General features: G+C 40.9%; 1 protein-coding gene across 3 annotated transcripts in view; it reads right to left on the minus strand.

Annotated features, from left to right (window-relative positions):
* Window positions 1-5,026: 5,026 nt before the first annotated feature.
* LOC106585214 (syntaxin-binding protein 1) overlaps window positions 5,027-17,638 on the minus strand; it is a 53,536-nt gene continuing 40,924 nt past the window's right edge. For 2 of the 3 annotated variants that reach the window (XM_014171174.2, XM_014171172.2), the window contains exons 19-20: window positions 7,931-8,056; window positions 5,027-6,334 (exon numbers count right to left, since the gene is read on the minus strand). In XM_014171174.2, the coding sequence (XP_014026649.1) occupies window positions 7,947-8,056 (110 nt within the window). In that variant the 3' untranslated portion in view covers window positions 5,027-6,334; window positions 7,931-7,946. The remainder of the gene's footprint in view (window positions 6,335-7,930; window positions 8,057-17,638) is intronic. The other variant, XM_014171173.2, reaches the window with a different exon arrangement.

A 17,638-nucleotide genomic window follows, 5' to 3' on the forward strand; every position in this document is an offset into this window, starting at 1 on the left:
TCCGAATGCACTGTATATGCTGTAAATAGATTTATAGACATATATAGAGTGACAGATTACATTACTGTTTGAAAGTATCACACAACATCACTGTATTATCACTGTGTCTGCTGTCACATTCTACAGTAGCTCTCATTCGACTAGTTGCTCAGAGTGTATTTGCTCAGGTTCCAGTTGGGTATTGATTGATTGACCACATACAATGCATTACCTATAGCACGTGAGCGTGATGTAATGCTACATCACCTTTTGGCACTTTGCACCAAAATAATTCCAAGATTTACAAATACTCACAGTAACAGTATGCGAACATCAGATGACACAACAGTCAGATGAAAATGTAAATCTAAAGTAGACTAATTACAGGTCTGCTGCATCTTGGCCCGGTTTACACAGGCGGCCCAATTCTGATCTTTTTTGACTAATTGGTTTTTCCTCCAATCAGATCAGCACTTTTGCCAATAATTGGGCAAAAGATCAGAATTTGGCTGCCTGTGTAAACGCAGCCATGATGCAGCAGACTTGTAAAATAGTCTACTTTAGGTTTACATTGGGTTTTTCATCTTACTGTATTGTCAACTACTGACTCGGTACCGGTACTCCTTGTATATAGTCTCATTATTGATATTTTATTGTGTTACTATTTCCTTTCTTTATTTTGCTAACTTTTCTTACTTTTTAACATTGCATTGTTGGGAAAGGTGCTCGTAAGTATGCATTTCATGGTAAAGTCTACACCTGTTGTATTCGGCGCATGTGACAAATACAGTTATATTTCAACTGATGTCACATACTGTTACCGTGGGTATTTGCAATTATTTTGCATTGTTTTGGTGCAAAGACAAAAGTGGTGTAACATTACAACACCCTCACCTGCTATAGATAATACATTGTCAGTCAATTTGCCTTTTTTTTGTTCTGTGCCGGCCTTCTGTTACCCAAGAGTAGGCTGTATTGTAAAAAAGGAAATCATGCTGGACAATGTTTTAGTAGCCTGAGTGCCAGTCTGTTTGTGCTATCATGCCAGCTCCCTGTCACTCATTGTCATGGCAATGTTTGGCTTGACAATGACAGCAATGGAGTTGGCTACAGATGGAAAGTAGCTGTAAGCGAAATCTGGTGCAACACATCAATTCTCAGTGGTTTGAGACTTATGTTTTTGTTGTACATTGTCCCTGCCAAATAAACGTAATACAAATTTGACAAAAAAAGCACAAACAGGTCTAGGACCAGGCTAATCTTTCAGCACTATAGCTGTAGCAGCATATCATAGTAACATAGTGCATCTTACTACTACAGAGCTGACACAATATTAGAGGTGTACAATCATAACCAAATGCTTACTGCACTAAAACCTTAGGACTCTATTCAATCAGATCCGACATCTGCATAGGGGTTGTTTTGGCAGTGTCGGAGGTGGAGCTGCATTAGCGCTGTGAAATCCACAAGCGTCTTTTGGCATTATACTTAAAGCGGACATTGCCATTGGCTGCATGGAGCCGCATTAAGAGAAATCCCATACAGTCTTCTTTATAAGTTCGGAAACGCTGGAATGTAAGATGTAGTCTACCTCTCGATTAGGATGACAGAAATCCTCATCATTTCATTGAATGATTTTCAGTTTGAGCGTCATTATTTCTATATAGCCTACACTTTCTCATTCTGAACTTCTAATACCAGTAGGACGGATGTGGCTTATTGAAAATGATCACAAGCAGCTGCTCAACGATTTGACACCTCCAACACCGGCAAAGTATCAGCTATGCGGGTGTCGGCTATCACCGGTTAATGCTTGATCTGATTGAATCTCGGCCTTAGACATATTCCTGAAGTCTATAGAGTGCATAACAATGTCACACTGAAGTGAATTGAATAAAGATTTACCAACTCATGTCTTAGATCTTTTTTGCCTGGTTTGGTTGTATAGCTATAACATTTCAAAATACAAAATATTTTTCATTTCATTTATCATATTTTCTACATTGTAGAATACTATGAAATGACACATATGGAATCATGTAGTAACCAAAAAAGTGTTAAACAAATGAAAATATATTTTATATTTGAGATTCTTCAAAGTGGCCACCCTTTGCCTTGATGACAGCTTTGCACACTCTTGGTGTGTTATATATATAGTGTGTATTTGTATGTATGTATATGTACAGTGAGGGAAAAAAGTATTTGATCCCCTGCTGATTTTGTACGTTTGCCCACTGACAAAGAAATGATCAGTCTATAATTTTAATGGTAGGTTTATTTGAACAGTGAGAGACAGAATAACAACAAAGAAATCCAGAAAAACGCATGTCAAAAATGTTATAAATTGATTTGCATTTTAATGAGGGAAATAAGTGTTTGACCCCCTCTCAATCAGAAAGATTTCTGGCTCCCAGGTGTCTTTTATACAGGTAACGAGCTGAGATTAGGATCACACTCTTAAAGGGAGTGCTCCTAATCTCAGTTTGTTACCTGTATAAAAGACACCTGTCCACAGAAGCAATCAATCAATCAGATTCCAAACTCTCCACCATGGCCAAGACCAAAGAGCTCTCCAAGGATGTCAGGGACAAGATTGTAGACCTACACAAGGCAGGAATGGGCTACAAGACCATCGCCAAGCAGCTTGGTGAGAAGGTGACAACAGTTGGTGCGATTATTCGCAAATGGAAGAAACACAAAATAACTCAATCTCCCTCGGCCTGGGGCTCCATGCAAGATCTCACCTCGTGGAGTTGCAATCATCATAAGAACGGTGAGGAATCAGCCCAGAACTACACGGGAGGATCTTGTCAATGATCTCAAGGCAGCTGGGACCATAGTCACCAAGAAAACAATTGTTAACACACTACGCCGTGAAGGACTGAAATCCTGCAGCACCCGCAAGGTCCCCCTGCTCAAGAATGCACATATACATGCCCGTCTGAAGTTTGCCAATGAACATCTGAATGATTCAGAGGACAACTGGGTGAAAGTGTTGTGGTCAGATGAGACCAAAATGGAGCTTTTTGGCATCAACTCAACTCGCCGTGTTTGGAGGAGGAATGCTGCCTATGACCCCAAGAACACCATCCCCACCGTCAAACATGGAGGTGGAAACATTATTCTTTGGGGGTGTTTTTCTGCTAAGGGGACAGGACAACTTCACCGCATCAAAGGGACGATGGACGGGGCCATGTACCGTCAAATCTTGGGTGAGAACGGGTATTCCAGCATGACAATGACCCAAAACACACGGCCAAGGCAACAAAGGAGTGGCTCAAGAAGAAGCACATTAAGATCCTGGAGTGGCCTAGCCAGTCTCCAGACCTGAATCCCATAGAAAATCTGTGGAGGGAGCTGAAGGTTCGAGTTGCCAAACATCAGCCTCGAAACCTTAATGACTTGGAGAAGATCTGCAAAGAGGAGTGGGACAAAATCCCTCCTGAGATGTGTGCAAACCTGGTGGCCAACTGCAAGAAATGTCTGACCTCTGTGACTGCCAACAAGGGTTTTGCCACCAAGTACGAAGTCATGTTTTGCAGAGGGGTCAAACACTTATTTCCCTCATTAAAATGCAAATCAATTTATAACATTTTTGACATGCGTTTTTCTGGATTTCTTTGTTGTTATTCTGTCTCTCACTGTTCAAATAAACCTACCATTAAAATTATAGACTGATCATTTCTTTGTCAGTGGGCAAATGTACAAAATCAGCAGGGGATCAAATACTTTTTTTCCCTCACTGTATGTGCAAATGTATGTATGTGTATATATACAGTTCCAGTCAAAATGTATATATACACATACATACATTTGCACATACATACACATACATACATACAAATACACACTATATATGTATATATATATATATGTATATATATATATATGTGTAAATGTATGTATGTGTATATATACAGTACCAGTCAAAATGTGTGACACACCTACTCATTCCAGGGTTTTTCTATATTTTTATTTAATTTTGTATTCACATTTTTTTTACCCCGTTTTCTCCCCAATTTCGTGGTCTCCAATTGGTAGTTACAGTCTTGTCTCATCGCTGCAACTCCCGTACGGACTCAGGAGTTGCAGAAGGTCGAGAGCCGTATATATATACATTTAAGTCATTTAGCAGACGCTCTTATCCAGAGCGACTTAAAGTAGTGAATGCATACATTTATATATTTTTTTTCCCCCCGTACTGGTCCCCTGTGGGAATCGAACCCACAACCCTGGCGTTGCAAACACCATGCTCTACCAACTGAGCCACACACACACACACACACACACACACACACACACACACACACACACACACACACACACACACACACACACACACACACACACACACACACACACACACACACACACACACACACACACACACACACACACACACACACACACACACACACACACACACACACACACACACACACACACACACACACACACACACACACACACACACACAAATATATTTTCCTTTATTATTTCTCACAAACCCTATCGCCCCTCCCCTAATTGGAGTAAACTAATAAACAATAACACTTAGGCTTGCTTATACATACTATATAGATTTCACAAACATAATCTATTTTACAATAGTTCTGTTTTGTTTGTTTTTTGTCCTGGCCTTCCTCTATTTCTGATGTCCATCCAGTTTGATTTCTATTTGCCACATATTTTTAACTGTGCCATTTCACAAAAGTTCTGAACCTATATACATTTTACAGACACAGTATATTTTACATTTGTTATCTTGTTATTAGTCCCACCCACAAAACATGGTATTCATTTAGTCCTACCATTCAAAGAAATGTTTCATTTATTGAAGCAACCCCCACAATATTCAAAAGCTTTAGAAGTTTGTTGGAATTATGGGGTATTGTGTGTAGATTGATGAGAATCATAAAAAAAAATCTATTTTAGAATAAAGCTGTAATGTAACAAAATTTTGAAAAAGTCAAGGGGTCTGAATACTTTCCGAATGCACTCTATGTATTTCAATAGTCATGTAGTAATGTAACAGTACAAGACCAACTTTTATTTGAAGCCTTTATTGGAGCTTTAGTACATGATATTTGCAGAAAGAATATGGTTTGTGATAAATCACTTCCAAGCATCGAATTCTGAGAAGTTATACTGGTATTACAGGAACTAATATCTCTTAATAAATAATAGATTACTCTAATAGAAAGCTAACAAATCACTATACAACAACAGCTGCAATGACAAAAAAATTGTTGCATCATGACAGTGTCAACACTGGGAAGTGGAACGAAAATGACCATAACTACTACAGGGAGAGGAAATAACAAATCAAGTCAATATTGTGACATAATGTTAATGAACAGAGAGAGACAACGAAACTAATAGAGGAAGAACTTTCCAATGGTTGATCACTGTCCAACTACTGTACTGTTTACTACAGCTAAATGACCACTAGTACAGAGTGGCTTCACATTGGCATGTCCAAAGTTAGGTTAATCACCATCAAAACATTGATACAGCACGGCATATATTCTACAAACTACTGATTGCATGAGACGGAAGATGTTTCTTATTTTAAAATGGTTGTGAAGTTTACAAATTCAAAAATTGTTTTTCAAAATACTGAAAGTAAAATCAGTCTTTTTGCTCAATGTTCCGGGAATGTTTCCAAGCAATGAGACAAAAGATATAATGACACTAAAAACAGACAGACAGTCTTAGAAACACAGGAATCTTGAAAATATTTTTGAGGGGGGAATGTTATACATAGATCCCATCCCACTATCTTCACAGCTGGTGCCTTTATACTCCTATCTGAAATATGATGAGCACTCGACACCAAACACCAGCCTAAGTAATTCCTCAATTTCCAACTACGCTAATCTAATCTCCTCTATGACTGGCTTCCCTTTTAAGGAAGTGCAACAACAGCATCCTGAGATGGCAGTTTACATCTACTGCTCATAGTATCAACGGTTATCCAGCGTACACAATCTCTACTCTTCCATCCAATCATTAAGGGTGTATGTACAGTAGTTAAAACATTATGTGGTTCTTGGTGCTCTGGTTTTGAGGGATCTTATGTAATTCTATTGAAACATGATATCTGAATACATGACTTGGATATGCTAGAAATAGATGCTGCCATTTGTTTTCTTCAGTCTTATGTATAGAGTAGAAGGGCCTGTTATGTCTTGGGTCCTGACTATTCATGTATGCCAGTTGGGAGAGTTTGGAGGTTAGGAGAGGGACAACTGCAGCCAGGGAGCTCTTAGCTGTTCAGCTCAAACATCTTGTTGCTTATCCATGTCTTTGAGGGCTTGAAGAAGGCGTGTAGGGGTGAAGATATTGGTTGATCCTGCAGCAGAGAGAGAGAGAGAGAGAGAGAGAGAGAGAGAGAGAGAGAGAGAGAGAACTACACATATCTTCTCAGTTTGAACTAGGCTCGTCTGTTAATTATAGTACAATACAGTTCCAAATTGGAATGACATTGAGAGAAATACACAGACAGCAGAAATCACATACAAAGACATGGGTTCAGCTTTTATATGCTTCTCTAAAACATGTCATTTTCAGCCAAAAAAATATAAATACAGGGGCAAAAAAGCTTACATTTAAAAAACCTGTGCAAGAAATATTACATTGCTAAATACAATAGCGACATAGTGCCTTGTTGATTGTTAATACAGAAAATGGGAGCTATTGACATCTGTCTGCATACAGCACACCACAAGGACAAATCTCCAAAGGACAGACACAGAGAGCACAGACAAGATAAACAGAATAGACGACAGCACCACTAACCAAGTACACACATACAGACAAAGAATAGAGGTGAGAACAAACAAACCACTGAACCGTGAGGAACAAAGGGATAGATCACAAACAGTAGAATCAGAATGTGCTTTCCTATGGGCCCTAGTCAAAAGTAGTGCAATGTAACGGAAACAGGGTGCCATTTGGGATGCAAAACAGGGGACAGAGTCTTTGGCACAGTTTCCCGAAAGCATCTTAAGGCTAGTTAAGGCTAAGGTCAGGCTAAGTTCATCATTAGAATCTTTGTAGGAGCACCGTTAAATCTCCAAGCTGTTTCCCAAAACCATCGTTAGTAAAGTTGCACTTGAAAACTCTCGTTATGTTCCGACTGCCTCAAAACAGCTAAGTGCGTCATTTGATGCTTTTTTTGCCCTTCCGTGTCACTTTATACACTCCACTAAACATAGAATCAAGCTGTTTATCTGTCTCTCTGTTACCCCCATAACTTCGAATCGAAGTTGACTACAAATACAAAGTTGGCAATGTCTGTGAAGGATAACAGAAAACCGAGATGACTGCTTCAAAAAATAAATACAGTAGGCTACATAGGCCTCTGCATATACAGTATTTCAATCATATTGAAATTAATTTAATGTTTAGTCAATTGAGTTCTATTTTGCTAATTGTAGGCTAAACTGTCTGTAATTTTATGTTTTAATATATTTCATGATGTGTAACAATATCTGCGCATTGATGAGCCAAATTTGTGATTTAATGCATTATTAGGCTCCAGGGTAAGCATTAGAATAAGCCACCTCAATATTTGCAGGCATAAGGTGATAATATCTCTCTAGAACCTGATCCGTCGGCATTATTGTGGAATTATTATAATGTAAGATAATGTAAGGTAAGATTTCAATGGAGAATGATGATCCGATAGCAGCTGGGCCTTTCTTTCGAACCTATCAGTATTGACACATGCTCCAACGACACACTTAGCCAACGTTCTTCCTGCGTAGTGTTTTGGGAAATGCATGTTACGTCTTCGGTTGTTGTAGGAACGATGCATCTTTAAAACACTTGAAAGCCTAAGTTCCATTGCTATCGGGAACCCGGGCCCAGGGTCAGAGGAGGGGAAGTGGGGTGAGACTGAGGGAGATCAGAAAAGGTGGCTTCACATCACAACAACTATCTTTACTTCTCAGTGTGTGTTCTCATTCTGCAGGGGCAGGCTCTGGTTCCTCAGGGGCAGCGTTGGGGTCCAGGAAGTCAGGGTGCTGAAGCTCCTTTAGGTATTTGGTGGGAGTGAGTGTGTGGGTGGAACCTAAGGAGGGACAAAGGCTTTCACATTGCACCCTAATCTCATTCTCTGTTTTTGTGTAAAATCTCCATTGTCTTCCGACAGATGACATTATTCTAACGTGACTGCGTTGCCATGAACTGTAAGTGGAGATGGAGTTGTCGCACTTTATCTGATGTAAGGTCCCCTAAAAAGATAAATGTTAGTGGCAACAAAAAAAGAATGTAAAAGCAGTTAACATGTGTGAAAGGACATTCTCCACATAACATGAATTAAGCTTATTTTCTTGTCCTAAATTGTACCCTAAAGAAATGCACTATATAGGGAATAGGCTGCCATTTAGGATGCGGGTAGGTAATTTAACTTGACCTAGACTTGGCTTTTGATAGATAACTAATCTGCAGATCAATGTAATTCACTACCTTTGTAGAATAACTGTGTCTTGTCCCTGCCACTGTTGGTATCCATTCCCTGCAGTCACAACACACACATCCTCTATCTGATGCATTCTCAGAAAAACCATCTGATCTGAGCCCACTAACAGACTAAGCCGATTCCACCCACTAGCAGCAGCAGCATCTGTGTCAGACACAGTGGAACAGCAATATAGGATATCAACTGTATATTCTAATGATTTCCACAGTTCCTAAGTATAGATAGGAGGATTCAAGATATGTAGATCAAGTCAAAGGGTAGACATAACATGCTATCATACAAATTGTATGATATGTTACGAATACCAATTTGTTGTGGCTAATGTTAGCTAGGTGGCTAACATTAGCTAGGCTTCCTCCCTTGCCTCCAGTGATGCGTTGTGCTGACCTCACTACCCTCTGGAGAGCCATACGGTTGTGGGTGGAGCAGTTGCCGTACCAGGCGGGGATACAGCCTGACAGGATGCTCTCAATTGTGCATTTGTAAACGTTTGTGAGTGTTTTGGTGACAAGCCAAATTTCTTCAGCCTCCTGAGGGTGAAGAGGCGCTGTTGCGCCTTCTTCACCACGCTGTCTGTGTGGGTAGATCATTTCAGTTTGTCCGTCATGTGTACGCCGAGGAACTTAAAAACTTTCCACCATCTCCACTACTATCCTGTCAATGTGGATAGGGTGGTGCTCCCTCTGTTGTTTCCTGAAGTCCACAATCATCTCCTTTGTTTTGTAGACGTTGAGTGTGAGGTTATTTTCCTGACACACACTCCGAGGGCCCTCCCCTCCTCCCTGTAGACCGTCTCGTCGTTGTTGGTAATCAAGCCTACCACTGTAGTGTCATCTGCAAACTTGATGATTGAGTTGAAGGCGTGCATGGCCACACAGTCATGGGTGAACAGGGAGTACAGGAGAGGGCTGAGAACCCACCCTTGTGTTGAGGATCAGCGGGGTGGAGATGTTGTTTCCTACCCTCACCACCTGGGGCACGGCCCGTCAGAATGTCCAGGACCCAGTTGCACAGGGCGGGGTCGAGACCCAGGGTCTCGAGCTTAATGACGAGTTTGGAGGGTACTATGATGTTAAATGCTGAGCTGTAATCGATGAACAGCATTCTTACATAGCTATTACTCTTGTCCAGATGGGTTAGGGCAGTGTGCAGTGTGATTGCATCGTCTGTAGACCTATTGGGGCGGTAAGCAAATTGGAGTGGGTCTAGGGTGTCAGGTAGGGTGGAGGTGATATGATCCTTGCCTAGTCTCTCAAAGCACTTCATGATGATGGAAGTGAGTGCTATGGGATGATAGTCGTTTATCTCAGTTACCTTAGCTTTCTTGGGAACAGGAACAATGGTGGCCCTCTTGAAGCATGTGGGAACAGCAGACTGAGATAGGTATTGATTGAATATGTCCGTAAACACACCAGCCAGCTGGTCTGCGCATGCTCTGAGGACACGGCTAGGGATGCCATCTGGGTCGGCAGCCTTGCGAGGGTTAACATGTTTAAATGTTTTACTCGCGTTGGCCGCGGTGAAGGAGAGCCTGCAGGTTTTGGTAGCGGGCCATGTCAGTGGCACTGTATTATCCTTAAAGCGAGCAGAGAATTTGTTGTTTAATTTGTCTGGGAGCAAGACGTCGGTGTCCGTGACGGGGCTGGTTTTCTTTTTGTAAACCGTGATTGACTGTAGACCCTGTTTGTATTCGGTCATGTTTCCGGTCACCTTGCCATGATTAAAATCAGTGGTTCGCGCTTTCAGTTTTGCGCAAATGCTGCCATCAATCCACGGATTATGGTTGGGGAAGGTTTTAACCTCTCTAGGGTAGGGGGCAGTATTTGCACGGCCGGATAAAAAACGTACCCGATTTAATCTGGTTATTATTACTGCCCAGAAACTAGAATATGCATATAATTGTTTGATTTGGATAGAAAACACCCTAACGTTTCTAAAACTGTTTGAATGGTGTCTGTGAGTATAACAGAACTCATATGGCAGGCAAAAACCTGAGAAGATTCCTTACAGGAAGTGCCCTCTCTGACCATTTATTGGCCTTCTACACTCTCTTTATTGAAAACTGAGGATCTCTGCTGTAACGTGACACTTCCTACGGCTCCCATAGGCTCTCAGAAGGCGGCAAAACGTTGAATGGTGACTTTGCAGGCCATGGCTGAAAAACAGTAGCGCATTTGGATAGTGGTCGATCAGAGAACAATGAGACTGGGGGCGCGTGCACGAGCCGACACCATGTTTTTATTTTTTCCTCTTTGAACGAAAACAGGGTTTCCTGGTCGGAATATTATGTATTTTTTACGAGAAAAAAAAAATCGCATAAAAATTGATTTTAAACAGCGGTTGACATGCTTCGAAGTACGGTAATGGAATATTTAGAATTTTTTTGTCACGAAACGCGTCGGGCACGTCACCCTTCGTCACCCTTCGGATAGTGTCTTGAACGCATGAACAAAACAGAGGATATTTGAACATAACTATGGATTATTTTGAACCAAACCAACATTTGTTATTGAAGTAAAAGTCCTGGGAGTGCATTCTGACAAAGAACAGCAAAGGTAATCCAATTTTTCTTATAGTAAATCTGAGTTTGGTGAGGGCCAAACTTGGTGGGTGTCAAAATAGCTAGCCCGTGATGGCGAGCTATCTACTCAGAATATTGCAAAATGTGCTTTTGCCGAAAAGCTATTTTAAAATCGGACATAGCGATTGCATAAAGGAGTTCTGTATCTATAATTCTTAAAATAATTGTTATGTTTTTTGTGAACGTTTATCGTGAGTAATTTAGTAAATTGTTAGCAAATTCCCCGGAAGTTTGCGGGGGGTATGCTAGTTCTGAACGTCACATGCTAATGTAAAAAGCTGTTTTTTGATATAAATATGAACTTGATTGAACAAAACATGCATGTATTGTATAACATAATGTCCTAGGTGTGTCATCTGATGAAGATCATCAAAGGTTAGTGCTGCATTTAGCTGTCTTCTGGGTTTTTGTGACATTATATGCTAGCTTGAAAAATGGGTGTCTGATTATTTCTGGCTTGGTACTCTGCTGACATAATCTAATGTTTTGCTTTCGCTGTAAAGCCTTTTTGAAATCGGACAGTGTGGTTAGATAAATGAGAGTCTTGTCTTTAAAATGCTGTGAAATAGTCATATGTTTGAAAAATTGAAGTTTTTGTATTTTTGAGGAATTTGTAATTCGCGCCACGCCTATCATTGGATATTGGAGCAGGTGTTCCGCTAGCGGAACGTCTAGATGTAAGAGGCTAATCTAACCACACTGTCCGATTTCAAAAAGGCTTTACAACGAAAGCAAAACATTAGATTATGTCAGCAGAGTACCCAGCCAGAAATAATCAGACACCCATTTTTCAAGCTAGCATATAATGTCACAAAAACCAAAACCACAGCTAAATGCAGCACTAACCTTTGATGATCTTCATCAGATGACACTCCTAGGACATTATGTTATACAATACATGCATGTTTTGTTCAATCAAGTTCATTTTTATATCAAAAACCAGCTTTTTACATTAACATGTGACTAGCATGTGACAAGCATTCCCACGGAACACTTCTGGTGAATTTACTAAATTACTCACGATAAACGTTCACAAAAAACATAACAATTATTTTAAGAATTATAGATACAGAACTCCTTTATGCAATCACGGTGTCCGATTTTAAAATAGCTTTTCGGTGAAAGCACATTTTGCAATATTCTGAGTAGATAGCCCGGCCATCACAGGCTAGCTATTTTGACACCCACCAAGTTTGGTACTCAACAAACTCAGATTTACTATAAGAAAAATTGGATTACCTTTGCTGTTCTTCGTCAGAATGCACTCCCAGGACTTCTACTTAAACAACAAATGTTGGTTTGGTTCCAAATAATCCATAGTTATATCCAAATAGCGTCGTTTTGTTCGTGCGTTCAAGACACTATCCGAAGGGTAACGAAGGGTGACGCGCCCGGCGCGTTTCGTGACAAAAAATTTCAAAATATTCCATTACCGTACTTCTAAGCATGTCAAACGCTGTTTAAAATCAATTTTTATGCGATTTTTCTCGTAAAATAGCGATAATATTCCGACCGGGAGTCGTTGTTTTCGTTCAAAGACTGAGAAAGTAAAATGGACTCTTCACGTGCACGCGCGCACCCATCTCATTGTTCTCAGATCGACCACTTACCAAATGCGCTACTGTTTTTCAGCGAGTAACTGCAGAGTCATCATTCAACGTTCTGGCGCCTTCTGAGAGCCTATGGGAGCCTTAGAAAGTGTCACGTTACAGCAGAGATCCTTTGTTTTGGATAGAGATGACAAAGAAGGCCAAGAAATGGTCAGAGAGGGCGCTTCCTGTTTGGAATCTTCTCAGGTTTTGGCCTGCCCTATGAGTTCTGTTATACTCACAGACACCATTCAAACAGTTTTAGAAACTTTAGGGTGTTTTCTATCCAAATCAAACAATTATATGCATATTCTAGTTACTGGGCAGGAGTCGTAACCAGATTAAATCGGGTACGTTTTTTATCCGGCCGTGCAAATACTGCCCCCTATCCCCAACAGGTTAAGCGCTGAACACAGAATAGCCGCATGTGCGCACTCCCAAAAATCATTTTATTCAGCTTTGTTCGATTGTATTCTTCATACTATAAAATAATGCCATAGAATTCTAAGCAAATCTTGTCTGCTAAATGCATTTGTTTAGCCCACAGCCATTTGGCATAGCCAGATCAGGACCTACAGTGGTTCTTCCTTTAAATGTTTTGAGCTTATGCCATGACCGTTATTGGTAGATGGTGGCATTCTGTCATTGCACCACACTGTCACAAGGGGGAGTTAGAACAACGATATATCGGTAGTCTAAACTGTGGCACAAATTGACTTTAATGGAGGTGTTTTCAGTCAGTCTCCTGCATCAGGCAACAACAAAAAACTGTCGGTGGTGCTGGAGTTAAGAGCGAACTTGGGTAAATACAATGTGGAATTACACTTTACATGTGGACCAACGATTTTTGAAAAATAGGTACGGTGGGCTTTTGGTTTCTCTCTCTCTAAAAACAGAAATAAATAATTATAAATAACAAACTGGCTTTATTTACAAATTAGTAACTATGCCTCACCCCATGTTCAAGAATGGCCTTTTCCCCTTTATTCAGATTACAACAGCTCACTTTTGGTTATTTGAAAACAAAATAATCTCAAAAATATCGTTATTTTTTTAAACAAGCCATAGAAAGTTGGTTGCAATTTCAGTTTAAAATTGTGATAGATAAAAAATATGTACCAGTTTCATTTAAGGATGTAGATTGCAAAATAGTTGGGAAGAGATTTTCGATCTACCGATTCCATGGTACATGGTTTATGAATTGACACACAATTTTCAGTTTATTATAACCTACTGCAGGCCTAAAACCTTTGGGTTTAACCTTATGAATTAATTATTATATTGAAGATAGAAGCCGCTCTCTTAATTAATCAGTTCCGAGAGCCGATCTGTTATCGAACGATTGTTATTATTACTTTTACTACTGAATGACAGAGCATGGGGACTGGTCTTGATAAATCAATCAGATTTTTATTTGGAAATGTGTGGATTATTTTGTACAGCGCCATATTTTCCTAACTGAAACCCTTAATTAAATCACTTTAGCCGTGATTGTAAAATGAAATCAGCTGATGCATTGGTCCAGAGCTAGGTGGTATAGGCGGAGAGTCATGTCATTGGCAGGGAGTCAGGCGGCATTTGTGGCATTTACCCAAGTAAAGAAGAGGGCGAGGAACGAGATGAAGTCACAATCCATGCCAGGCACACCTGTGAGCTCCACCTCCTGTTTGTGGACTCGGCAAACAATGTGTCCTTGATCAAAATACCTGTCTATTTGTGGAAAAATCACACTGATTAACTCTTTAGTCATATCACAGTTTTACTATTTGCTTATGGGCTCCCGAAGATAGAAGCCTCAAGCACTGCATCTCAGTGCTTGAGACGTCACTACAGACACCCTGGTTCGATTCCAGGCTGTATCACAACTGGCCATGATTGGGAGTCCCATAGGGCAGTGCACAATTGGCCCAGCGTCATCTGGTTTTGGCCGGTGTAGGCCGTCATTGTAAATAAGAATTTGTTCTTAACTGACTTGCCTAGTTAAATAAAGGTTAAATTATGGTTTTGACTACACCTAGCGACCTGTTTAAATTATATGAGCAAAAAATATTCTATTTTATTTGGAATGGCAAGCCAGACAAAATTAAAAGGGCCTATTTATATAATGAATATGAATTCGGAGGGCAGAAGTGAGAAATTACTTTATCAATTGGAACCTTTATCAAGTGGAAGGGGGAAAAAGTAAGGAACTTGTAGACCAAAATGGGATAATAAAGCATTTAAAGGCTGACATTGGTTGATTTTAATACTTCTGACAGCCAAAATTCTAACTCCACCCATAACCTTTGGACGTTTAAACATTCCCAGAAGGCATGGATTATTATAACCTAATGCAGGCCTAAAACCTACAGGTGCAAACAATGTTTCCATGATGGGCTATTTGCAGGACAATAGAATCTTCAACCTTTACAAAAGGATAGCTCGGGCTAGGTGTGAAAAGAAAATCTCCCCAACTTGCAATGTATTAAGTACTCTAAAGTTTTACATTTCTAACTATAAACAGCATGCAACTGCATAATGTTGGGTAAGGTATATACTGTACACAATTTCTTCATCAACATCTTTATGCTTTCGTTAATAAAATAATGATAAAAATACTCTTTCAAAATGCAGATGTTTGTCAACTATCAGCAGGACAATAGACTCTTGCCGAGTTTAGGGACTTTAAATATATTAATGGATCCATAACGAATTACTATGGGAATAAATATCACTGAATGACAGCATGCTTCATTTACCACAGTGTGAAAGAGTGATAGACCCTCTACATAAGGACAACTCAGAGTATGCTATTCTGTTCTTCTGAAATAGACTACATTTTCTTCATATCATGCTTCTTTTGACTTGTCTAAAATAAATAATGGATTTATTGTGAAGGTGTAGACTATATTACATGGATTTGTTAGACTTTTAAAAATGTAATGTTCCTAAGGTCTGAATCAGTGGCTTGTAGGCTATGTGTGGAAGCCAGGAGATAATACATGTGTTTATGTTAATTAACAGTCAATTACCGTGAGATCGACAGTTATTTGCTTGACGATCACCGTCTGACGAAAGTTTGTGACCGCCACAGCCCTACATGAGTGCACCAGCTGTTCCGGATGACTGTGATCTCACTCTCCGTAGCAGATGTGAGTAAGGTAAACAGGTCGCAAAGGCCACGTGGCCAGACGGAATATCAGGACGCGTACTCAGAGCACACACTGACCAGCTGACAAGTGTCTTCATTTACATTTTCAACCCATCCCTGACCCGGTCTGTAATACCAACTTGTTTCAAACAGTCCACCAAAATGTACCCAATAATGCCAAGGTAAGCTGCCTAAATGACTAGCGCCACGTAGCACTCACATCTATAGCCATGAAATGCTTTGAAAGGCTGGTCTTGGCTCACATCAACACCACCATTCCAGACACCATCCTAGACACCCAATTTGCATACCGCCCCAACAGATCATGTAATCTCTATTGTACTCCACACTGCCCTCACCCACCTGGTCAAAAGGAATACCTAAGTGAGAATGCTGCTCATTGACTACAGCTCAGCATTCAACATCATAGTCCCCTCCAAGCTCATCACCAAGCTCAGGACACTGGGACTGGACATCTTCCTCTGTAACTGGATCCTGAACTTCCTGATGGGCCACCCCCAGGTGGTGAGGGTAGGCAACAACACATGCGCCACACTGACCATCAACACGGGGGCCCCTCAGGGGTGTGTGCTTAGTCCTCTCATGTACTCACTGTTCACCCACAACTGTGTGGCTGCGCACGATTCCAACACCATCATCAAGTTTGCTGTGACATAACGTGGTAGGACCAATCACCAACGAAGATAAGGCAGCCTACAGGGAGGAGGTCAGAGACCTGGCAGTGTGGTGCCAGGACAACAGGCTCTCCTCAATGTCAGAGACAAAGGAGCTGATCGTGGACTACAGGAAATGGAGGGGCGAGCACGCCCCCATCCATATCAATGGGTCTGTAATGGAGTGGGTCGAGAGTTTCAAGTTCTTCAGTGTCCACATCACTGAGGAATTAACATGGTCCACACACACCCACACAGTTGCGAAGAGGGCACAACAGCGCCTCCTCCCCCTCAGGAGGATGAAAAGATTTGGCATGGGCCCTCAGATCCTCAAAAAGATCTACAGCTGCACCATTGAGAGCATCTTGACTGGCTGCATTACCGCTTGATATGGCAACTGCAAGGCAACAGACCACAAAGCACTACAGAGGGGGGTGAGTATGGCCCAGTACATCACTGGGGCAGAGTTCCCTGCCATCCAGATCCTCTATACCAGGCGGTGTCAGAGGAAGGCCAAAAATTATCACAGACTCCAGCCACCCAAGCCATAGACTGTTCTCTCTGCTATCGCATAGCAAGCGGTACCAGTGCAAGTCTGGAACCAACAGGACCCTGAACAGCTTCTACCCCTAAGCCATAAGACTGCTAAACAAGACAACTAAATAGCTAATCACATGGCTACCCGGACTCCCTGCTTTGACCCTCTCTTGCACCGACTCACACACACTGGACACTGGACCCACACACTCACACATACTTACACCCCAGCACACACACACAACATGCACACTGACACCACACACACTCACAGTACACGCTGCTGCAACTGTCTATTATCGATCCTGTTGCCTAGTCACTGTACCCCTTCCTACAGTTGAAGTCGGAAGTTTACCTACACCAAATACATTTAAACTCAGTTTTTCACAATTCCTGAGTAAAAAGTCCCTGTTTTAGGTCAGTTAGGATCACCACTTCATTTTAAGGATTTATTTCAGATATCTATCTATCTATATATACACACACACACACACACAGTACATAGCTACCTCAATTGCCTCGTACCTCTGCACATTGACTTGGTACTGTATTCTCTGTATATAGCCATGTTAATTTTACTCGTTATTGTTATTCATTATTTACTGTATTTTTTAAACTTTTTTTTTATCTTTAACTCTGCTTTGTTGGAAAAGGACGCGT

Source organism: Salmo salar, chromosome ssa24 (assembly GCF_905237065.1).
Source record: "Salmo salar chromosome ssa24, Ssal_v3.1, whole genome shotgun sequence".
Lineage (NCBI taxonomy): Eukaryota > Metazoa > Chordata > Actinopteri > Salmoniformes > Salmonidae > Salmo > Salmo salar.